At 48.5% G+C, this 24,806-nt stretch overlaps 1 protein-coding gene across 2 annotated transcripts in view; it reads left to right on the forward strand.

Annotated features, from left to right (window-relative positions):
* TTC28 (tetratricopeptide repeat domain 28) overlaps positions 1–24,806 on the forward strand; it is a 780,748-nt gene that overhangs the window by 713,211 nt on the left and 42,731 nt on the right. For both annotated transcript variants that reach the window (XM_023559275.2, XM_010598769.3), the window contains one exon: positions 6,992–7,132. In XM_023559275.2, coding sequence (XP_023415043.2) covers positions 6,992–7,132 — 141 coding nt within the window. The remainder of the gene's footprint in view (positions 1–6,991; positions 7,133–24,806) is intronic.

The following is a 24,806-nucleotide window of genomic DNA, read 5'->3' on the forward strand; positions in this document are numbered from 1 at the left end:
GAGACCAGTGGTTGTATCTTAGATTGCCGCCATAAGCTTTTAAGACCCCAGATGCTACACATTTCACAAGGATGCAGAACATGAACTTTTGTGAGCTGTATTATGCCAGTTGACTGAGTTGTCCCATGAGACTATGGTCCTAAACTTTCAAGCCTAGAAAACCAATCTTGCAAGGTGTTTGGTTATGTCGGAAGAGTATCTGTAGTTGTTTGCAATGAATATATGTGCCTGCCCACACATATCTCTCATTTACACATACTTTTATAGATACCTTATGGAAACCCTGGTGGCTGCTAACCAAAGGGTCAGCAGTTCACATCCACCAGGCATTCCTTGGAAACTCCATGGGGTGGTTCTACTCTGTCCTATAGGGTCGCTATGAGTCAGAATTGACTAGACAGCACTGGGTTTGGTTTTTTTTTTTTTTTTGGTTATAGATACCTCTGCAAAGATGTCACTTTGAGGACTAAGGCATGCCTGACCCAAGCCATGGTGCTTTCAATCACTTCATATGTGTGTGAAAGCTGAACAAATGAATAAGGAAGGCCAAGGAAGAATTGTTGCCTTTGAATTATGGTGTTGGCAAAGAATATTGAATATACCGTGGACTTCCAAAAGAACAAACAAATCTTGGAAGAAGTACAGTGAGAATGCTCCCTGGAAGCAAGGATGGTGAGACTTTATCTCACATGCTTTGGACATGTTATCAGGAGGGACCAGTTCCTGGAGAAGGATATCATGCTTGGTAGAGGATCAACAAAAAAGAGGAAGACCCTCAATGAGATGGATTGACATAGCGGCTGCAACAATGGGCTCAAACATAGCAAGGATTGTGAGGATGGCACAGGACTGGGCAGAGTTTTGTTCTGTTGTACATAGGGTTGCTGTGAGTCAGAACCAACTTGACGGCATCTAACAACAACAACAACATAGATACTTCTATCTGTTCTCCCATAGAAATACACCTATACCTAACCACATACTTATATGCCTATACCCATCCATATGTGATCCTAGACTCGTTTTTTTGTTCTTTGTTGGAGTTGTTGCCCTCTTGTATTTGTCGCATTCTTTGGTATAGGCATCGTTTTCTCATGAGTGCTTCTCTACTATCTACAGCTTACTTCCCCCTCCCTTCCTCTCCCCTGGTAACCACGAATGAACATTAGTCTATTTATGTCTATTCTTGTCTTCTTATAAAAGAGGGATCATACAGTATTTATCCTTATGTGTTTGACTTATTTCACTTAGCATTATGCCCTCCAGGCCCATCACCGTTCTGTAGATTTGCGTTCTATTCCATTGTGTGTATCTACCACATTTTGCTTATCCATTCATCCGCCGATGGGCACTTCTGTTGTTTCCGTTTTTTTTTTTTTTTTTTTGCTATTGTGAATAAAGCTGCAATGAACGTAGGAATGCATATATCTGTTTGTGTCACTACTTTTAGGTCTCTAGGGTATACTTCTAGGCGTGGGATTGCTGGATCATAGGGTAATTCTATTTCTCGTTTTTTGAGGAAGCGCCGTGTTATTTTCCATAATGGTTGTACCATTTTACAGTCCTACCAGCAAAGAGGTAGTTCTGCTCTGTCCTATAGGATTGCTATGAGTTGGAATCGACTCGACGGCGCTGGGTTTGGTTTTGGTTTCGGAATGGCTAATGATCGTGAGCATCTTTTCATGTGTTTGTTGGCTGCTTGGATATCTTCTTTGGTAAATGTTCTGTTCATGTCCTTTACCTATTTTATAATTGAGCTGTTTGTCTTTCTGTCTTTGAATCCTTCTATGTTGTTTCCGAAGATTTTTCCCCATTCTGTATGTTCTTTTTACTCTTTTGATGCTGTCTTTTGATGAGCATAGGTTTTTAATTTTTATGAGGTCCCATTTATCTATTTTATCTTCTATTCATGTATTTGTTATGTTTCTTATCCTATTTTTACAAAAGATTAGATTCCATAGTTTTCTCCCAAGAATTTTATAGTTTTAGGTTTAAAATTTAGGTCTTTGATCCACTGAGTTAATTTTTGTATATGGTGTGAGGTATGGGTCCTGTTTCATTTTTCTGCGAGTGGATATCCAGTTTTGCCAGCACCATTTATTAAAGAGGCTGTTTTTGCCCCCATTGAATGGACTTTGACCCCTTGTCGAAAATCACTTGTCCACAAAATGGCGAGATTTTTATTCCTCTGGTCTACAGTACATAACCTTTTAACACTGGCTTCTTTCACACAACCTAAAGCTTCTGAGAGTCTCCCAAGTTGTTGACTGTGTGTTGAATATGAGTGGTGACTGTTGACATACCTCCTTTCTTCCCAGTTTTAGGAAGAAAACATTCAGTCTTTCACCATTAAGTATGCTGTTTGCTGTAGGTTTGTTGTAGATGCTGTTTATCAAGTTGATGAAGTTCTTTTCTGTTCCTAATTTGCTGTAAGATTTTTATCATGAATTGGTGTTGGAGTTTTCAGGTGTTATTTTTGGTATCAATTGATATGATCACGGGTTTTTTGTTTGCTTGTTTGTTTTTTAGTCTGTTAATGTGGTAGATTATATTGAGTGATTTTAAAATATTGAACCAACCTTGTATTCCTGGAATAACCTCCCCCTCTCTACCGTCCTTGACTGAGGTGTATAATTCTTTTTATATGTTGCTGGATTCTATTTGGTAACATTTTGTCGAGGATTTTTGTGTCTGTTTTCATTTAGAATTATTGTTCTATAGGGTTTTTTTTTTTTTTTTCCAAGTTGTTTTTGTCTGTATCTGGTATCAGGGTAATAGTGGTCTCTATTTTGTGGGACAGTTTTAGACTCCTTCAGGTCCTTGCTGCTCCTGTCACTGACAATACCACCATGGAATTGTTTGTGTGCTTGAACATGAGAAAAGAAAAAAAGGCAACTGGAGTTTTCCCTACTCTCTTTTCTCCTGGAGCTCTTTGCCAGCACTGATGCCCACTTCTGCATTGTGGGGAGTGTTGGGGTCTGTCTGAGGGGTTCCAGAGGGAAAAGAATGGGACACTCAGTATCAGTTTGGTGGCACTTTGAATTCCGATCTGTCCAGGGTTTATAGTTGTACTCAATGGGAACAACTGAGTGGAGTTTTACCAGAACCAGAACTCGGTCTAGGAGAGTATTTATAACAAGTACTCAATGACATTTGTTGAAAGAGCAAATGAATGAGACTTGAGCAGCTGGTCCTGACCTCTCTCCTGAACACCAGACCTGCATATCTAATAGTCTCCAAGCCTTCTGTAAGGAGGGGTAGAAAATGATTGAATTAACAATCTGCACACGTGACATCTCCAACTAAATATCCCATATTCACCATATCCAAGCTGAACCCATTTCTCTTCCACTAAGACCAACTTCTCCTTAGTTTCTCTCTTTGCCACCAGCTGCCCATAAGCTGCATCGTGACCTCTAGTTGCCTGCAGGAACCTCTGTCATTTGCCCCTCCCCTTCAGTGAGTTTTCCAGGCAAATTAGTTCTTCTGTAATGTTTATCCCATTGTTTCTACTTTTCCACTCTCAGCCTTGCCACCCTAGTCCAGTGGGATAGTTGGCCCAACCACAGGACAAGCCAGAATTATTGTTGGTGACAATAGAGAACAAAACATAGGGAGGAATCAGGAAGGTGGGATTATAGCCACCAGCCAGGGGCTGGGAGGTCAGGGCAGTGAAGGGAGTCACTCTCCAAATCTCAGAGCCCAAGTGCTTGTGGAAAACTTCCCCGACCTGGCGTATTCAAACCCATGCACATCAGTATATAAAGATGACAATAACTCCTGACAGAATGGGGCTCCAATTAGGTGTGGGGGCCTGGCCAGGCTTCACAGAACCTGACCCTGAGTCTTCAGGGCTGCCTCTGAGCAGGTGCTGGTAATCGCCACCTACCTGTTCTTCCTCCTCCCTGTGTAAACAGCATTCTCTACTCTCAGCCATTTTAGTATGTCCTAAAGAGCAGCCCTGAGCCTGCCTCCCCTCTGCTCATATGGACAGATGGCTCCCAGCTGCCTTCCAAGTTCAGGGCCTTCCACCATTACCTCCTCCTTCTCTCCTCCTCACCCTCCACTCTACTGGGCCACTCCCTGGGCCCCCCAAATAGACACCACGCTGTTTCGTCTCCACACTTTTGTTTATATCATTCCTTCTACCTGGAAGGCCCTCCCCTTTCGTAGCCACCTGTCAAAGTTGTATCCTTCCAGTACCTTCTATGGTGCAACTAACTCCAGGAAAGCTTTTCTGCACCCCCTGAGTATGTTCAAATCTTGGTCATTAACTGCCAGCCTCCTTATTCTCCTTCTTAATGCACCGTAGCCTGTAACCACTGTTCTTTCTGTCTCTTGTACGAGGTTGTAAGGACCGTGAAGGCAGGTAGAACTGCCAGCTGTAGCAGTTCTTGCAGGTAGGTCTCACTCAGTAATCCTGTCGAGTCAAAGTGAATTGAACCAGAGCCTGTGGTGACCAGTTCTGGTTGTGATGTGCCATCTCTAGAAAATCTCAAAATGCGGTGTGGGGGGCGGCGGGGAATGGGGTTGTGATATGAGAACTGGTAGCAAGGTGCCCTTGGGACCACTGCTTTGTAGGTGAGGACTGCTTTGCAAATGGGAGAGCCCCTTAGCTGTGACATCGCCTGTTTGTTTTCCCCTCAGTAGTAAGACTTTGAGGGTCAGGAAATAGGGAGCAAACCCATTTAGCATGAGATTCTGAGGGCACAGGCTACGGCTAACAGAGTAGAGCTGCAAGATAACGGAGCCGATACCAGTTCCAGCCGATTCTTCTCCCCTTGCGCGGCGCTGACTGACAAGCAGATTTCTCAGCGCCAAGCGTGCCGTTGCATCAGGATGATAGATGTGTCCCTGGACTGGGGGGCTTGTGGAGTGATATTTACCAGGGTCTCTGCAAGGGGCGTCTGCTCCCCAGGGGGCATTTTCCAGGTTCTGCTGCTCTCCTGTTCAGCTGAAGCCTGTGGGCAAGGAGAAGAATAAACCTCGTTCTTGCTCTCCACGGGATGGCAGCGTGGGGATTTGTCTAGACACTGAGAAGTTTCCTGATTTTTCTTGCTTCCCATAGGCATCCCTCTGTCCCTCTACCAAACCCCAGCAGGGCAAGACCTGGCATCTGAGAGAAGGTACCGCCTTGGGGAGGGGGAGTGTTGGTACCAAAGACCTGAGAAACTGGGTTCTGTCCTGCCTCCATCGCTTAGAGCTCCTTGACCAGGTTCCTTCGCTTCTCCATGCCCCAGTTTCCTTAGATGTAAGATGGAGATAATGAAAGCCACCTCACAAGGTTGTTGCACAGATAAAATTAAATATGTGTGAAAATACCTTACACATAAGTCATTCGTTCTTTCAGCAATTCATCATTGCCTGCCTACTGCCTGCTGGCTACTATGTGCGTGTGAAGAAAAGGCTGTGTGGCCAGGAAGAAAAGCAGGCTAATGGCCAGGCCTCTGCAAGCCATCCAGCATGGTTCTGGAGCAAAAGGGAGGCCAAGAAGTCCTGCCTCTGTGCTGGCCCAGGAGACTGCTCCACTCTCGACACGTCTGCTCCAGGGCTTCAACTGCTTGGAACCTTTCCCAGTGATAGGGCATTCGTTTGGCCTTCGGGAAGGAACATGGCTGAATCTTGGGGTGCTGGTGCCTAATTACCAGGGTTGGCATCACACGGAGCATTTAAGTTGAGCAAGCAGCTTCACTCACTAAGTCTCATCTGGTTCCATAACTACCAGTGAGGGGTCTCTTGAGTTCTCTGCCATGTAACCCAGATGTTACAGGGTTTACCAGCCTGGCCTTCGGAAGCAGCTCATGTTTTCCTTAAACCCAAACTTTGATGCCCTAAGCCTCTTCCCTGTCAGGACAGGAAGTCTAACCCTTTACAGAGCCTCCGTCCACAGCCACTGAGAGGCTTGGTGTCTGCGAGTCTTCTGCCTTTGATTCCCTGGCACTCTCCTCTCTCCCACACTGATTCTAATCACTAGGAAACAGGACAAGAAGTTGTCCTGTGGGCTGAGGTTTATCTGTGGACTAGATATCACTCAGCATTTCAACTAAGCCTGAATGTGATTATGACGCAAAAGGAATACAAGGGCTCCAGTTGGAGGTTTTTCTTTGCGGAGCCTGAATATTTTCCCATGATAGATTATGAGGTGTGACTTGGAGGAGGAGGATGGTGCAGGAGGCCCTCCTTGGACATGCTGGCTCCTGCCACACCCTTCTTGCTCTCCTCAGGGCACATTGCTTAGCTTTTCCATTTAATCAGCCTTTTGTCATTTTAATCACTGCGATGTATCAAAGCACTCCTGGGTATTTCTGTTTATTTAAAACCCATTGTAAGATGTTCTAGTACAATCTGACATAGGGGAAATATGAGTTAATTAATTCAAAAATGGTAACCTTCTGCTGAGCTAGGAAGCTGGGCCCGGTCAGCCACATTTCTCAGCCTGCACTTCACACAGTGCCTGCTCTGCCTGGCCTGGCAGCCCCTGTGTGTGTTTGTCACCTCATCTGGAAAATGCCATTTTAGGCTACCTACCCTCCTCTCCCCACCCCCATGCCTAGCATGGTGCCTGCACCTAGTAGGCGCTTAATTCCTTAGTTTCTGGAATGGAATGGGCTGGAATCAGTGGTGGGAGGGCTGCCACACAGCCAGGTCCACATTAGCCCTCCTCTGAGAATAGTGCCCCTGGCTCATCAGACACAACAGGTAACTATGCTCCTAAAGCCGATGTTCTGTGAGCACCTAATGTGTGGGACACATGCTGGAGACTGCCTGTGTGCAGCACGCCTCTGTAGACCACAGCTGATGGGGACATTGCCATGCCAGTCAGGCAGAGCTGCTCGTAGAAGCACTGTGGGCAGAGGAGGGCGCGGTGATGCCGGCACACGTGGCACTCACTTGGGGTCTTGGGCGGCAGGATGTCCTGAGACCCCAGGGTTGACATCCCCAGCTCAGCACTCTCTTTCTCTGATTGGCCTTTTCTATGCTTGTCCTGCAGGGCCTGTGCCAGCAGCGAGACAGAGAGCGAGGCCGGTGACATCATGGATCAGCAGATTGAAGAGATGAACAACAAACTCAACTCGGTCACTGACCCAACGGGCTTTCTGCGGATGGTCAGCCGCAATAACCTCTTTAACAGGTGCGTGTGGGATCTGTTTTCTGGGCCCAGTCCCCAATCATGTGACAGTGATGTGCTTCTGGTTGACATTTCTCCAACTGTCAGGATCGGGCTTGGCGGCGTAGGTTCATGGAGGCGAGGTGATGCTCCCACGCCTGGTGCTCCTCAGGGCCTCCAGCTTCCCAGCAGCACCTCCCATTCAAGTGAGGAAATCAATAGGCAGGCTTGATGTGACAGTCCTCATGTGGCTGGGACAGGAGGCCCAGGGGACCGTTGGCTGCTTTTGCATATTGTCTCAGAGCTAACTTCCCAAAAGCCAGCCACAGTAGCTTTACATACTTTGTCAGCTTCTGCAGGTAACTTGTGGGCCAGGCACATGCACTGACTTTCCTGGCCAGAAATTCAGGGATTATGTAGAGTGGAGATGCTAGCACTGTTGGAGAGGGAAACTGAGCCTAGGAATGACTTCAGCCAAACCCAGGCTCACCCTTCCGCCCTGAGACTCTGTTTCCCTATTTACCAAGTAGGCCTTAGCAGTTTTCAGATCAATTGGGCTGAACTTGCCAGGCTAGCCCACCCTTCATCTTGGTCTCAAGGGTATTACCCCCCAACCTGGGTCCAGACAAATGGGGCGGGGGTGGGGCAGGCAGCAGTCCCTCTGTCATTTGCTGTTGCTTGGAAAACCTGGAAGTCACATTGTGATAGGCCTCCCTAGAAAGACATCACAGACTCTTGGGTCCCTGCTCTGAAGGGAAGCAGGTTTACCTGGTGGGAGAAGGCAGGACCCGCGCTCTGGGTTGGGGCAGCCTCTGCCTGGCAGCCCTGCTGGGGAGCAGTGTGTGCCATCTGCCTGCACTCAGGGCCTAGCTTCCTCTCATTACTGTGCTGTCACAGTGACAAACGTGTGTGCACTTTCCCAGGGGCAAGGCAGTAGGAAGGGAGCCAAGGCTGGGGACAGGGCAACTGGCATTGTGGTTGAAAGGAAGCCAAAGCTTGGTCTCCCTTACTGCCCTGCCAAGTATCTCACATGAGCAGGTGTGAGGAGGCATGGGGATCAGGTCTGGGGTCACATCCTGGCTCTGTAGCTACTTGGCCTGTGAGGCCTACAAGGTTCCGGACTCTGCCAGGAGATGCGCCGGGTCTATGACTGTGAACCAGAGAGCAGAGCATGAGCTTACTCGGATCTGCCTTCCCTCCTTCTAGCTGCAGGGCCCTGGGCAGGTGACTTTACCACTGCCAGCCTTACTGCCTCCATCTCTGAAATAGGGCCAGCTTCGCACCTTGCAGGGCTCCCCTGACAGGCTTGCTACGGCTGGAAGGAGCCACGCACCTGGTGGTTTTCAACTGAAGCAAAGTGAGAGGGACAGTGCTAAACCTGAGTTCTCACACTCGTGGGTGGATGCAACATGTATGTACCCGTGCAGAAGGTAGTGGCCACCTTGGGGTAGCACGTTGCCCCTCCCTCTATTTTTCTGTCTCTCTCAAGTCCTTTGCACAGTGGGAGGGGTCATCTGTGACTGACGCAGTCCAGCGCTGCAGCAGTCAGGGGCCAGGCCTGGGCAGCCAGCATGGGGTCCCCTCTCTTGGGGCCTCGGGCACTCTAAAAGGAAGGGGGTCAAGTCAGGTGCACTTGAGATGCTAGCTTATTGGCCCCGGGCAGGAGATGGCATGAGTTTTCCATCATGGAGTTGCTCATCTTAGGAAAACTTCTGAGCACCTGTGATAGGCCTGTGAGTGCAATGCTGTGGATTATGCTGTCGGTTCATTTAAGTAGCACGGCCTGTGCCCCCGTCAGTATTGAGCACTGGGCCTGGCCCAGAGGAGGGTCCCAAGACCCAGAGCACTGTAGTGGACACACTGCCCAGTGCCCTACACCCAGCTCCCTTGGCAAGGGCCGACCCCATTCAGGGCCTGAGGCCCAGCCTCGGGAAAGCCACGGGGCTTGAGGTGGTCTCTGCAGACCCTTTAGTCCTGACCTTCTGGAGGCCACCGAGGGGTAGATTGCTGAGGAAACAGCCTGCTTTCTCATAGTTCTGGTGCAGTGAACCCAGAGGCCCCAAACAGTTTGCCAGGCTATGTGTTCTCTGCCACCCTCCCGACAAGCCCAGGATGAGGGAGCACTGGCGTCCACCCCGGGGGGGCAGGGCTTCCACAGAGAAAACCACGGCGGTGGCCTCAGAGGCTCAGGTGTCTTTGTCAGTTAGGACATTTCGAGCCTTTGGCATGTGCCTCACATCTCACAGAGATGGAGCACACACTCCAGGGGGCTGGAGATCCTTCTGTCCATCCAGCCATCCGTCCATCCGGCCATTAGGCCGGCCGTGCACGCATAGGTGCCAGAGTAGGACTCAGGCCAGGACTCCCCGCTGCCCTGCCTGCTCTGCCCCTTCCACACCAGGGATCTCAGCTAAGACCAGTCCTGGCTTGTCGCTGAGCAGACCCCCTAGTAGGTAGCTTCCCTGCACACTCCTCATGCCAAATGCGGCCGCAGAGCGAAGTCCCCAGGAGCCGCAGAGGTGGAGTAGAAGCAGTCTTGTGTGCAAGGACATTTGCTCACTGGAGCAGCACCAGGCCCATCTCCAGGGTCTCCCCAGCTCAGTGATTTTATGGATCCCTTGGCCCTTTTGTTCCTGGGCAGTTTGCTGGGCTCATCTGGCAATGAGGCAGTGTAGCCAAAGTGAGTCAAGTGAGACTTGGCTTCAGAGTTTCTTTTTTTTTCTTGCACCCCAGGGATGCGCTTGTTCTGCCTTAGTTTTAGGGGGTTTCTGCAGCCACTATTTTTCTTCTTGCCTATGCACTTAGGCAGAAAATATATTTGCAGTTCTAGCCCAGGGCAAGTACCACTCACTCATAAATGAAAAACTTGGACCCTTTTCTTCTTTAGCATCCTGATCCTGGTTTGGACTCTGAGGCGACTTCTCCCGCCGAACCCTTTGGAAGTTGTGCTGAGGACTGGAGGGCCGATGCGTGTGGGGGTATATCTGTGTGTATGCGTGTATGGGAATGTGTGGATGTATGTATGTGTGTATAGCTACGCGATCTACAGCTTGATACTGAGAGACAGCCTGTGGGGATCATTTGGCATTTTGAATAAATGCGTCAACACCCGATGCACCTGCGTTTAAAGTGGCATCTGGTGGCTTTTTCCTCGTTTCCCACCTGCGCCTCATTGTGTTTAGTGTGGGTGGAGGGAGGCACAGAGTGTGTGTACACCGCAGAGGGGTTTGTTGACCAGGCGGGTGGTATCTGTCACAACTATTCAACTCTGAACAAAAGCAGCCCTAGACAGTACTTAAAAGAATGGGCATGGCTGTGTTCTGATAAAATTTTATCTACAAAAATAGGCACCTCCACTCCCTGTTGTCTCCCTCCCCAGGTGCAGTTGGCTGCTGAGACCTGCCAGTTCAGCCCTGGAATATTTTTGGTCCACATTCCTTCTGTTCCCATGGCTGCAACCATTCCTTGAGAGCTTGTGGTGCTCACTGAATTATTATTTAATGTAATCCCAGGAACAGCCTTACACAGTGGCAGAAGCTCAGTGGGGTTAATTGCCTGAGGTCTCCCAACTTGGATCTGCCCCTTGCCGGGGGTGACTCCATCCCCTGCACTGCTTTCTGAAGCAATGGGGCTGCAGCTTACCTCCCACCTGGCCTCCAGCAGCCACCAGCCTCTGGTCTCCTGTGCCCATCTTAGGCTGTGGCATAATTATGACCCCATCACTCTCTTGCTTGGAGGCTTCAAGCTGGGGTCACCAAGCTTGGCATTCATCCCTGCAATTCCAGCTCCCCATCCACCCACCTTGCCCCTGTCCTAACCCAAAGGGCCTCCTTGCCCTGCTCCTGCCCACCTCAGGGGCTTTTATTAAGCACAGGGACACAGCCAAGGAGGGCTTTCCCCTGAGGTATCCAGCTTAAACACAGACTGGTTCACCAGCCCATCTTAGATTGCCCACCAGAAATGGTTCTTCCCTTCTCCCAGCTTACCTGGCACTTTGTTTGTTGCATAAAGGGCTACCCACCACCTTCACCTGGCATGGTAGTTCCTTCGCAGACCGCGTGTTTGCTAGAGTCTGGATCACCTCTGATCTCTCTCTAGCCCCCGAGGTGCCCAGTACAGTGCCTCACGTTAAGTAGGTGCAGGTACTTGCCCATTTATTGAATGAAGGAAGGAATTAAGGAAAGAATGTCAGGACTGAGAGAGACATTCAATACTAATTATAACAGCAGTGATGATGATAGCAATGACATTAATTGACTGCTCACCATGCACCCAGTGCTGTGCTAAGTGCTTTGCATGTATTATCTAATTCCTACAACGAGCGGGAAGGGATCTATTACCACCCAATTTTTAATGATAAAGACACGAAGGCTCAAAAAAGGTTACCCACAGTCACAAGGCTAGTAAGTGGCAGAGCCAGTATTAGGATCCAGGTCTGTCTGCTCCCTGACTTCCCTACATCTAACACCCCTACCAAGTGATCCCTAGGCTTTGCTTGAACTCTTCCAGTGGCAAGGAACTCACTACCCCTTGAGGCAGTGTGTTCTCTTTGGACAGCTCTGGCTGGTAAAGCTCTGGAGACTATGACCCAGTGAGTGAGACCTCACATGCTTGTTTGGGGGACAGGTTTGGACCCACAAATTGTCTGAGGATACAAGGCTTTTTGGAAAGGGCTTCGCTGCCTTGCTGGACAAGCTGCCACCCCCAGAGCTGTCTTTTCTTCCCTCCGTTCCTGAGCACATGATGAGGCTGTCCCCACTGATTGCCCAGCTCACACTGTTGGTCCTGACCCCTAAATGGCATCACCAGAAAAAGCCCAGGCCAGGCCTGGCTTGGCCCCAGGCCTCATCCACATAACAGGAGAGCGCCTTGGCCACAGCAAGGTGCCCCAAGTGGGCAGAAGCCGGGGTTCCTGCAGGAGGGCAGGGCCAGACCCTCCTGGTGAGGCCCTCACCACTGTTATTTCCTGGCAGTGACCCCACACACCAGCCCAGGAGAGGCTGGAAGCTGGGAGCAGGCGTGTGCAGCCCCCTCATCCCTAGCCTGGGAGCAGCCAGGTGCTCTGAAGGGTGGGGACTTATCCAAGCCTCAGTTCTTCCCGAGGAGGGAGCCCCAGACCCAGTGAGCCAGGCGCCTGGTAATTAAGGAGGTGAGCAGGCAGAGAGCGCCGACAGCTTATTGAATAAGTGCTTAAATGCAGCATTTGACAGCGTTCATCTCCCGGAGGAGACAGCCCTTCGCACAAGGATGTTCATGGAGGAGACTCACTGAATGGCATCAGAATTCTTTTTTTTTTTTTTTTAATTGAATTGAGGCGTCTCTGGCTACTTGAGTATAACGGATTTTGCCAATTAATTTTTCCTGCTGGTACCCGAAAGCCCAGGCTCATTCAGATAACGGGCTGGCTCCCTGGCCTTTGGAAGATGCTCTGAGTCCAGAAACCCCAGAGGGGATTTGGAGCATCAAGGTCACAGCCGAGGGGGAGGAGGGAGGAAGGCACCCAGTGGTACTACAGCGGCATGATGCCAATAAGGGAGAGCTCCACTCTGCCTGCCAGGGGCTCTCCCCAGGGCAAGCCTCACCTGGGAGGGAAGTCGAGGGGAGCCAAGGGAGGGGCAGAGGTAGGGCTCCCCATCCGCCTGGGCCCAGTAGTGTAGCCCAGTGTACCCCCATCCCATTAACACCATGGCCTTGCATAGCGAAGGCATCCTGAGAAGGTGAGGAGCCAGGTGTCAAGAAAGGAGGAAGTGACATGGCTGAGAGAAGGGGCCACTCCTCACATGGGCTGCTGCAGCCTGTTCCCTATCCGGGGCGCCCACCACCAGCAAAGCTGGCTCCCTCCACCTCCCACCCCGCCTCTGGACTCTGACCCGGGGCAGGGCCTGAACTCTTCTGTTTGCTAAGGCCCCTGGGAACTGGTGGCTCTGTCAGGGTCTGCCCTCCTGGGGAGGGGGCAGGCATCTTCCAGATACAGGGATGGGGCCTGATGTGACAGCGCAAGGCCTCAGGGTCCCGTGCCCTTCCCCCCTCCCCGGCCCCCCGCAGGCTTCCTGTTGCTTGACTATACTGAGCAGCAGGACCTGTCCTGTCACGTGGCCTGAGGCGAGTTGCTTAACCCAGTCAGTCTCCTCCTCTGTAGCAGTGGGAGGCTGTGAGGTAACCAGACCCCCAGCCTTGTGGTGAGGATGTGAATGATTTAGGCTCACCAAAGCCTAGCTCTGGCCAACCCCTAGGAGATGCCCATATTGATTACTTCCCTTCTCTGCCCCTCCCTTTGGTTGACCCTAAAGACATTACAGAAACACTGGTGGCATAGTGGTTAAGAACTATGGCTGCTAGGCTGCTAACCAAACGGTCGGCAGTTCAAATCCACCAGGTGCTCCTCAGAAACTGTATGGGACAGCTCTACTCTGTCCTGTAGGGTCGCTATGAGTCAGAATTGACTTGACGGCAACCGGATCTTTTTTAAAGATGTTATAAGGAGTCCTGGTGGCACAGCGCTTAAGCACTTGGCTGCTAACCAAAAGGTTCGTGGTTCTAACCCACCTAGCAATTCTGTGGGAGAAAGACCGAGTGATCTGTTCCTATAGATTGTTGCTGATGTTACAGTGACCCCATGTGACAGAGCAGAACTGACCCACAGGGTTCCCTAGGCTATATTTTTTATGGGAACAGATCACCAGGTCTTTTTCTTGTGGTGCTGCTGGGTGAGTTCAAACCACTGACCTTTCAGTTAGAATGGAGTGCTTAACTGTTGTACCACCAGGCCTCCATACAGCCTAGAAAACCCTATGGGCAGTTCTACTGTGTCACATGGGGTCACTTTGAATTGAAAATTGACTCAACAGCACCCAACAACAACGAAGACATGATGGCCACATGTGTGAGGAGGCGAGTGTCCCTGGCCCAGCTCACCCTACGGCCAGTGTGTAGATGGAGTAGACCGAGAGGACCCGAGTCCCTGCTGGGAGTTGAGTCCCAGTGGAGCAAAAGTGTAGGACACAGGAGAGAGGTAGGGAAGGACAAGACCTCCAAGGAGGCCTGGACTCAGATCTATGTTCACACTTCAGGACACACACGGTCCTGGGCTCACACATGTTCTCTCAGACCTCGCTTCATCCTCCTTAGATTGTCAGCTCCGGGAGGGCAGCACCAAATCTCTGTTCACTAGTGTTCCCCTGCAGCTCACCCGGGACCACTGCATAGGAGGCCCTCACGAAATGTGTCTGCCAGGGAGTGAACAGGTACTTCTTCTCCCTGAGGCATTCCTTCCCAGTGCCAGGGGAACAGTCCCCATGTGAGCAACCCTGGGGGAGCAAACCCCAGAGGAGTAAACCCCAGGGGATCAAACTCCAAGGGACCAAACCCCAGGCACAGCTGGCTGTGTACTTAGTTGGATCGCCTTGTTGTGCTTCACAAAATGGCCCCCTTTCTGGCTGCTCCCCTATGCCGAGCCAGGACACCCTGCCCCAAGCCAGGACACCCTGCCCTTCCCAGACCAGGATGTGTAACAGGCCTGCCCCTTGTGGGTGGGAGCGTGGGGAAGGTCCCAACCAGCCTGTGTACCGAGCTCTGTCCCTATGGGATTCCTTGGGATGGTGTCAAGCTCCAGATTGCAAGTTCCTCTCTGCACACCTGCCAGTCAGTCTGCTGTGGAGACAGGTGGGAAGGAACTTAGTCTCAGCGCTGCTCCTGCTCAGAGCCATCCTCCAACCCCATATCCAGACACTTCCCTGTGGGCGCAGTGGTGCAGTCTTGCATTCGGCACTGGGAGACCTGAGACTTCAAGCCAAGACACTGAGATACGCTGCCTTTGACAGACAAATTGGGCAACAACAGAGCCGTATTAAATTGCGGTGAGCCCATCCCCCAGAATGCAGGGGCCGACTCAAGAAGGGATCCCAGTCCCAGCTACTAGAAAGAGCTCATTTGGCTCAAGCAGAGCCGATTCATCCTTGGACTTGAAAGTGTGAGAAACCAATGTGTGTGGGGGGGGGGAGGGGCGGGGAGGCACGGCTGCTGTCTGCGCAGTGACCTGACCCGAGCTTTGACGGGAAGGTTACAAAGCTGCAGTCTGGACTAAGACGCCCAAAGCTGCCCCTGGTGGACTTAGCTCAGGGCCCGCTGGCAGGCACACCCCCGGCAGGCCGCGCCCCCGACCGGCCTCGGTGCAGCCGGGATGTGTGCGCGCGTGCGCATGTGTGCACGCAGCCTGACCGAGCTCGGGCAGTGTCGTCTTGGGCAGGCCTGTGGTCGTCATAAATCCTCTCCTGCCACGGGGAAAGATCTCTTCATCCCGGAGAGGAGATTCATGAGCAGCGCGTGCAGCCCCGGCCGGCTGGTGTTTGTCATCATTCCAGAGACGTAAACTACAGCCCCTGATGCCGCTGTCGCCTCCGCAGTCCTTCATCTCTCCTGGAGATGTGCACTTTGTAGCTCAGAGAGCTCAGCAGCGCCCTCTCCACCTGGCGACCTGTCTTTCCTTTTCCTGCTACCTCACAGGCTGCTGTGCAAGGGAGAAAATTAACATTTCTCTAGAAGTAGATTAAAAAACATCTGAAGAACACGCTAATAAAGTCGGCGTGCTCTGAAAGCACGCCGACTTTATTAGCGTGTTCTCGCTGTCAATTAGCGCCATCACGTCCCTGGCAGTAAAGGGACAGATTAGCGGACAGTGAGCCAGCACCACCTACTGGCGTCCCGTGGCGGTGCAACCCCCCGCCCTGCCCACCTACCGTGTGAACTCCGGAGCCTGAGGGCCAACTCCGGAGCAGCCTGCCCCCTCCTGGGCTGGGGGGACCGCAGTGTGTGGCCTGATCTGGGGGCCTGGTGACCTCATGCAAGTCTGTTGTCTTATTTGACCCTCGGTTTCTGATCTTAAACAAGGAACAGCCGCCTCAACGGGCCCCTAAGGGGGCAAGGTTGGTCCTGGCAAGTGCCCAGGAGGGGGCATACGCCGTGTGCCTTTCCGGGTTCCAGCCTAAAGGGATAGAGCAGCCCCTCTTGCAGCAAGAGCCTACCATGTGGGGGCATGTTTTCTGCCCCCTTTAGAGTGCCCATCCTGAGAAGGGAAAAGTGCCATTCTTCCTAATACAGTCAGCTGAAGCAGAGAGCAGTCCAGTGCCAGGCTGGAGGGCGCCACAGAAATGGAAGCACTGTATGTCATAACTGAGGTCCCACCATGGAGGACCGGCCCCCATCATGCGGTTCTTCTACAGCCAGTGGCTGCACTGGCCACAATGACGGTGCTAGGGAGCAGGCAGGTGTGCCTGTGAGGAGCAGTCTGTCGCACATATCCCACTTGTTGGTCCTGGGGACTTGCAGCCAAGTACACTGCTGCCCTTCAGCCATGACCTGAAACCCTCGATCTCACTCCTGTGAGTGAGTCCCAGGCATGGAGCCCTTCACCACAAGGCATATGTTAGGGGTGCCAGTTACCCCAGGCAGGTGACAACACTTGACAGCACTTGAAACTGCTCCCACATGGACTGATCCTCAGCTGAGGTGCATGGAGGGCAGCTTGGGAAGAGCTGTGGCAGGGTCCTGTCGCTCAGCCAGAGGGTTGATAGAACCCTCAGCTTTGATAGCTTGCCTGTGTTTTGCTTTGAATAGATTTTTTATTTTTTAAAACAAGAAGAGATCTATGAGGACTTTAGCCCAGCCTCTTCATTTTACACAAGAGGAAAACAGGAGTTCCCTGAGTGGTGCAGTCACTGCACTCAGCTGCTAACTGCAAAACTGGAGGTTTGAACCCACCCAGAGGCACACTGGAAGAAAGTCCTGGCAATCTACTTCCAAAAAATCAGCCATCAAACCCCTATGGAGCATAGTTGTACTCTGACACACATGGGGCGGGGCTGGCAGGGAGGCGTCCGTGAATTGGGATGGACTCCGCAGCAACGGGGTTTTTTGGTTTTGGTGTTTTTTGTTTTTGTTTTAAGAAGTGCCTTGCCTTGTGCAGAGTCACACAGCCAGTTGGTGATGGATGTGGCCTGCTGGCTAAGTCACATCATCGGTAAACATCCGCTGGTCCCCAGGCTCCAGGACTCAGGAGTGTGCTGCTATGCTATTTAAATTGTTACAAGAGTGCTAGGGCTGCTAACCAAAGGGTCAGCAGTCCGAATCCGCCAGGCGCTCCTTGGAAACTCTATGGGGCAGTTCTACTCTGTCCTATAGGGTCGCTATGAGTCGGAATCGACTTGACGGCACTGGGCTTTTTCTGGGTTTCTTTATACAGGTCTCTAGGCAAACATACCCCAGTAAAATAGTTGTAGCGGTCTGCACCAGGTGGCTGTGGCCCTAATGGTGGTGGAGGTGAGGACACCGCAGGGTTATCACTGCGCTGAGCAGGGCCATGGACTAGACTTTTTTTTTTTTTTAATTTTCACCGTGCTCCAAGTCCACAAACCAAGCCAGTCCCCCATACACACCCGGCTACACAATCCCAACCACACTCCCCACAATGAAACAGCCCGCCCTCCCGCGTCCATCTCGCCAGCCTCCACCCCCCTCCACCCCCCATTCCCCCCTCCAGGCAGGAGTCGCCAACACAGTCCTAAGTGTCCACCCGATCCAAGAAGCCCACCGCCCACCAGCATCCCCCTCCAACCCACTGTCCAGTCCAATCCATGTCCGAAGAGCCGTCCCGGGAATGGCCCCCGCCCCGGGCCAACAGAAGGCCCGAGGCCACGACCGCCAGGGTCTCCCCAGCCCCACTCAGACCACCAAGTCCAGTTCTATGAGAACCCCGGGTCTGCATCCCACCGCTCCCTGGCTCCCCAAGGGGCCCGCCGCCGCGTTCCCCGTCAGGGCACTCAGGCACCATCCAGCCTCCACCCCGCCCCCCGCCCCGTCCCAGGATGATGCTGTCCCCGGTCCACGCGGCCCCCTACGTCCTCCGGGCCCGCAATCGCCCCGTGCCCCAGTGCTCTCCATTCCCCCCCCCCACCCCTTCCCGCCCATCCAGGCGGGCCAAGACCCACGATGCATCCCAGATGGCCGCCTGCCAGTGCCCAAGACCACAGACGCCACTCCTCAAAGTGGGATGCAGAACGCCTTTCCAACAGACCCCACTATGCCAATTGACTCAGATGTCCCCTGAAACCATGGTCCCCAGACCCCTGCCCCTGCTACACCGGCCTTCCAAGCATTCAGATTATTCAGGAAACTTCTCTGCTTTTGGTTTAGTCCAATTGTGCTGACCTCCCCTGTATTGTGTGCTGTCTTTCCCTTCACCGGAAGTAGTTCTTATCTACTGTCTAATTAGTGAATGCCCCTCTCCCATCCTCCCTCCCCCACCCCGTAACCACAAAAGAATGTTTTCTTCTCAGTTTAAACTATTTCTCAAGTTCTCATAATAATGGTTTCATGCAATATTTGTCCTTTTGCCTCTGACTAATTTCACTCAGCATAATGCCTTCCAGGTTCCTCCATGTTATGAAATGTTTCACAGAATCATCACTGTTCTTTATGGATGCATAGTATTCCAATGTGTGAATGTGCCACAATTTATCCATTCATCCGTTGATGGGCACCTTGGTTGCTTCCATCTTTTTGCTATTGTAAACAGTGCTGCAATAAACATGGGTGTGCATATATCTGTTTGTATAAAGGCTGTTATTTCTCTGGGATATATTCCAAGGAGTGGGACTGCTGGATCATATGGTAGTTCTATTTCTAGCTTTTTAAGGAAGAGCCAAATCGATTTCCAAAGTGGTTGTACCATTTTACATTCCCACCAGCGGTGTAGAAGTGTTCAAATCTCTCCACAGCCTCTCCAACATTTATTATTTTGTGTTTTTTGGATTAATGCCAGCCTTGTTGGAGTGAGATGAAATCTCATTGTAGTTTTGATCTGCATTTCTCTAATGGCTAGTGATCGTGAACATTTCCTCATATATCTGTTAGCTACCTGAATGTCTTCTTTAGTGAAGTGTCTATTCATATCTTTTGCCCATTTTTTAATTGGGTTATTTGTCTTTTTGCAGTTGAGTTTTTGCGGCATCATGTAGATTTTAGAGATCAGGCGCTGATCAGAAATGTCATAGCTAAAAACTTTTTCCCAGTCTGTAGGTAGTCTTTTTACTCTTTTGTGGAAGTCTTTGGATGAGCATAGGTGCTTGATTTTTAGGAGCTCCCAGTTATCTAGTTTTTCTTCTACGTTCTTTATAATGCTTTGTATACTGTTTATGCCATGTATTAGGGCTTCTAACGTTGTCCCTATTTTTTCTTCCATGATCTCTATCGTTTTAGATTTTATATTTAGGTCTTTGATCCATTTCGAGTTAGTTTTTGTGCATGGAGTGAGGTATGGGTCTTGTTTCATTTTTTTGCAGGTGGATATCCAGTTATGCCAGCATCATTTGTTAAAAAGACTGTCTTTTCCCCATTTAACTGTCTTGGAGCCTTTGTGAAATATCAGCTGCTCATATGTGGATGGATATATGTCTGGATTCTCAATTCTGTTCCATTGATCCATGTTATCTGTTGTTGTACCAGTACCAGGCTGTTTTGACTAGTGTGGCGGTATAATGGGTTCTAAAATCAGGTAAAGTAAGGCCTCCCACTTTGTTCTTCTTTTTCAATAATGCCTTATTTATCCGGGGTCTCTCTTTCCCTTCCGTATGAAGTTGGTGATTTGTTTCTCCATCTCATTAAAGAATGTCGTTGGGATTTGGATCAGAATCGCATTAAATGTATAGATTGCTTTTGGTAGAATAGACATTTTTATAATGTTAAGTCTTCCTATCCACGAGCAAGGTATGTTCTTCCACTTACGTGAGTCTCTTTTGGTTTCTCGCACAAGTGTACTGTGGTTTTCTTTGTATAAGTCTTTTACATCTCTGGTAAGATTTATTCCTAAGTATTTTATCTTCTTGGGAGCTACTGTAAATGGCATTGATTTGGTGATTTCCTCTTCGATGTTCTTTTTGTTGGTGTAGAGGAATTCAACTGATTTTTGTGTGTTTATCTTGTATCCCGATACTCTGCTGAACTCTTTTCTTAGTTTCAGTAGTTTTCTGGAGGATTCCTTTGGGTTTTCTGTGTATAAGATCATGTCATCTGCAAATAGAGATACTTTTATTCTTCCTTGCCAATCTGGATGGCCTTTATTTCTTTATCTATCCTAATTGCTCTATCTAGGACTTCCAGCACAATGTTGAATAGGAGCGGTGATAAAGCGCATCCTTGTCTGGTTCCTGATCTCAGTGGAAATGTTTTCAGGCTCTCTCCATTTATGGTGATGTTGGCTGTTGGCTTTGTATAAATGCCCTTTATTATGTTGCGGAATTTTCCTTCTATACCTATTTTGCTGAGAGTTTTCATCATGAATGAGTGTTGAACTTTGTCAAATGCCTTTTCTGCATCAATTGATAAAATCATGTGATTCTTGTCTTTTGTTTTATTTATGTGGTGGGTTACATTAATTGTTTTTCTAATGTTGAACCATTCCTGCATAACCCACTACCCACTGCCATTGAGTACTCGGTATGAATCCCACTTGGTCATGGTGAATTATTTTTTTGATATGTTGTTGAATTCTACTGGCTAGAATTTTGTTCAGGATTTTTGCATCTACATTCATGAGGGATATAGGTCTGTAATTTTCTTTTCTTGTGGTGTCTTTACCTGGTTGTGGTATCAGGGATATGGTGGCTTCATAGAATGAGTTTGGTAGTATTCCGTCCTTTTCTGTGCTCTGAAATACCTTTAGTAGTAGTGGTGTTAACTCTTCTCTGAAAGTTTGGTATAAAACTCTGCAGTGAAGCCAGGGCTTTTTTTTTTGTTGGGAGTTTTTTGATTACCTTTTCAATCTCTTCTTTTGTTATAGTCTATTTAGTTGTTCTACCTCTGCTTGTGTTAGTTTAGGTAGGTAGTGTGTTTCTAGGAATTCATCCATTTCTTCTAGGTTTTCAAATTTGAGTATAGTTTTTCATAGTAATCTGATATGATTCTTTTAATTTCAGTTGGGTCTGTTGTAATATCACCCATCTCATTTCTTATTTGGGTTATTTGCTTCCTCTCCTGTTTTTCTTTTGTCAGTTTGGCCAGTGGTTTATCAATTTTGTTGATTTCTTCAAAAAACCAGCTTTCCATCTTGTTAATTCTTTCAATTGTTTTTCTGTTTTCTATTTCATTTAGTTCAGCTCTTATTTTTATTATTTGTTTTCTTCCAGTGCCTGTGGGTCTCTTTTGTTGCTTTCTATTTGTTCAAGCTTTAGGGATAATTCTTTGATTTTGGCCCTTTCTTCTTTTTGGATGTGTGCATTTATTGATATAAATAGGCCTCTGAGCACCGCTTTTGCTGTGTCCCAAAGGTCCTGATAGGAAGTGTTTTCATTCTCATTGGATTCAGTGAATTTCTTTATTCCATCCTTAATGTCTTCCATAATCCATTCTTTTTTGAGCAGGGTATTGTTCAGTTTCCAAGTGTTTGATTTCTTTTTCCTGCTTTTCCTGTTACTGATTTCCACTTTTATGGCCTCATGGTCAGAGAAGATGCTTTGTAATATTTCAGTGTTTTGGATTCTGCTAAGGCTGGCTTTATGAGGTAATATGTGGTCTATTCTAGAGAACGTTCCATGTGCACTAGAAAAGAAAGTATCCTTGGTTGCTGTTGGGTGGGGTGTTCTGTACATGTCTACGAGGTCAAGTTGGTTGATTGTGGCATGTATATCTTCTGTGTCTTTATTGAGCTTCTTTCTGGATGTCCTGTCCTTCACCGAAAGTGGTGTGTTGAAGTCTCCTACTATTATTGTGGACCTGTCTGTCTCACTTTTCAATGCTGATAGACTTTATGTATCTTGCAGCCCTGTCATTGGGTGCATAAATATTTAATATGGTTGTATCTTCTTGGTGTATTGTGCCTTTAATCATTATATAGTGTCCTTCCTTATCCTTTCTGATGGGTTTAACTTTAAAGTCTATTTTGTCAGAAATTAATATCGCCACTCCTGCTCTTTTTTGATTGTTGTTTGCTTGATATATTTTTTTCCATCCTTTGAGTTTTAGTTTGTTTGTGTCTCTAAGTTTGTGTCTCTTGTAGGCAACATATATAGATGGATCTTGTTTTTTAATCCATTCTGTCACTCTGTCTTTATTGTGCGTTTAGTCCATTTAGATTCAGGGTAGTTATGGATAAGTATGAATTTAGTGCTATCATTTTGATGTCTTTTTTTGTGTGTGGACAGTTTCTTTTTCCCACTTTATTTTATGTGCTGAGTAGATTTTCTTTATATATTGTCCTTTCCTCATATTTGTTGTTGTTGATTTTGTTTCTGCTGAGTCTGTATTTTTCCCTTGTATTTTATTTTGATGAGTAGGATAGTTTGTCTCCGTTGTGGTTACCTTTTTACCCCTATTTTTCTTAATTTAAAACTAACTTTTATTTCTCTGTATCGCCGTATCTTCCTCTCCATATGGAAGGTGTATGATTGCATTTCTTAGTCTCCTTTTATTATTTTAATGTTATCTTGTTTTATATAGTAACATTGCTGTTACCCTGTTTTGGGGTTTTTTTTTTTTTATATAATCTTGCTTTGTTTTTTTGGATTTCCCTGTCTGGGTTGACTTCTGTTTGCTCTGCCCAGTATTCTAGTCTTGCGTTGATACCTGATATTATGGATTTTCTAGCCAAAGAACTCCTTTTAGAACTTCTTGTAGTTCTGGTTTGGTTTTTACGAATTCCCTAAACTTGTGTTTATCTGGAAATGTCTTAATTTCACCTTCATATTTAAGAGACAGTTTTGATGGATATATGATTCTTGGCAGGCAATTTTTTGCCTGCATGGTTTCTGCCAAGTAGTCCAAGCTTATTCGTATTGGCTCTCCGTTGTAAGTGACTTTTCGTTTATCCCTTGCTGCTCTTATAATTGTCTCTTCATCTTTGGTTTTGGCAAGTTTGATTATAATACGTCTTGGTGACTTACTTTTAACATCTACCTTATGTGGAGTTTGATGCGCATCTTGGATAGATATCTTCTCATCTTTCACAATATCAGGGAAGTTTTCTGCCACTGAATCTTCAACGATTTTCTGTGTATTTTCTGTTATCCCTCCAATCACTGGTAGGTTATTTCTCTTGATAGAGTCCCAGATGATTCTTAAGGTTTCTTTATTGTTTTAAATTCTTTTATCTGATTTTTCTTCAAATATATTAGTGCCAAGTGATTTATCTTCGACTTCAGAAATTCTAGTTTCTACTTGCTCAATTCTGCTCCTCTGACTTTCTATTGAGTTGTCTAATTCTGTAATTTTATTGTTAATCTTCTGAATTTTTTTATTTCTGTCTATGGATTTTTCCAGCTTATTAAACTTTTTATTTTGTTCCTGAATAATCTTTCTAATTTCTTCAGTTGCTTTATCTGTGTGTTCCTTGGCTTGTTCTGTGTATTGCCTCATTTCCTTCCTGATGTCTTGAACGGTTCTGTATATTAAACTTTTGTATTCTGCATCTGGTAATTCCAGGAATGCACTTTCATCTAGAAGATCCCTGGGTTCTTTGTTTTGAGGGTCTGTTGAGGTGATCACAGTCTGTTTCTTTATGTGACTTGATATTGACTGTTGTCTCTGAGCCATCTATAAGTTATTGTATTAGTTTATGCTTGCTTACTGTGTCATAGCTGCTTGCTTGCTTTTGTTTTGGTATACCCCTATGGGTTGCTTGAGTGAGCTAGCTTGATTATTTTCGCCTTTGGAACTCTGGTGTCCTGTCCCCAGCTGGCTAGAGCTGTTATCAGGTATATCAGTCTAGGAGTCCATTCAGTTTTCTTGTATGAATTCAGCTCAGGTTTCCAGGTAGCTGATCATCAAGTGTGTGGTACAGGCTCTGTCCTACAGTCTTGGAGGGGCAGGGGTGATTGGCGTATATACCAGTATCTGATTGCAGCAGGGGGTCAAGCTCTGAACAAGGCAGGGGGCTGAGAACTGACCCCCAAGTGTCTCTGAAGAAAACACGCATGGACTGGACTTTGAGTCCACACAAACCCTCCCATGCCCTTGGCTTTGATTTCCTGCCTTCCAATTCTCTGCCCTTGGATCTGTCATCCTGGGATGGCACCCCCGTGGAAACCGGCTGCGCACAGCTGTGTCAAGGCAGAGCAGAGCACATGGTACCACTGTGGAGAGACAGGATGCCAGCTTCTGCTGAAGAGCTGCTGAAGAAAAGTGTGCACTTGGGGCCGTCCAGTCTCCACAGCCAGGGGGCCAGTGAAGGGTCCCACTCCCGTGTGGCTGGAGGGGGGTGCTCACAACCAGTGCCCTTCTGCTCAAAGGGAAAACCTTGAGTGTTTTTACTTTGGTCTGAAATTATTTCTGGACTTTTATTTTTACTTTGAAAAAGATATCTCTGGGAAGGTGTCCTCTCCTGAATGGAAACACAGGTCAGAGGGGCTTCCTGCCTGACCAGTGCAAGAGACCATTATGGCCAGGTCCTGGTGCACCCCTCCCAGGCTAGCCCGGGCTCAATGCCCAGGTCTGTGGACCTGCCTGGCTGCAAGAGAGCCCAGTGGGAAGCTGAGAGCCAGTGTGTGGTGTGGCATCCAGTGGGACAGGCTGGTGAACAGCAGATGGGGCACAGGTGCACCTGACAACCAGGGAGAGATCAGTACAGAAGAGAGTTGCTTCAGTCAACACCTGAATGCTGGGCCTCCACTGGTGGGCTCTGCATGCCCTGGGGGCCTTGCCCACCCCCACTGCA

Source organism: Loxodonta africana, chromosome 19 (assembly GCF_030014295.1).
Source record: "Loxodonta africana isolate mLoxAfr1 chromosome 19, mLoxAfr1.hap2, whole genome shotgun sequence".
NCBI lineage: Eukaryota > Metazoa > Chordata > Mammalia > Proboscidea > Elephantidae > Loxodonta > Loxodonta africana.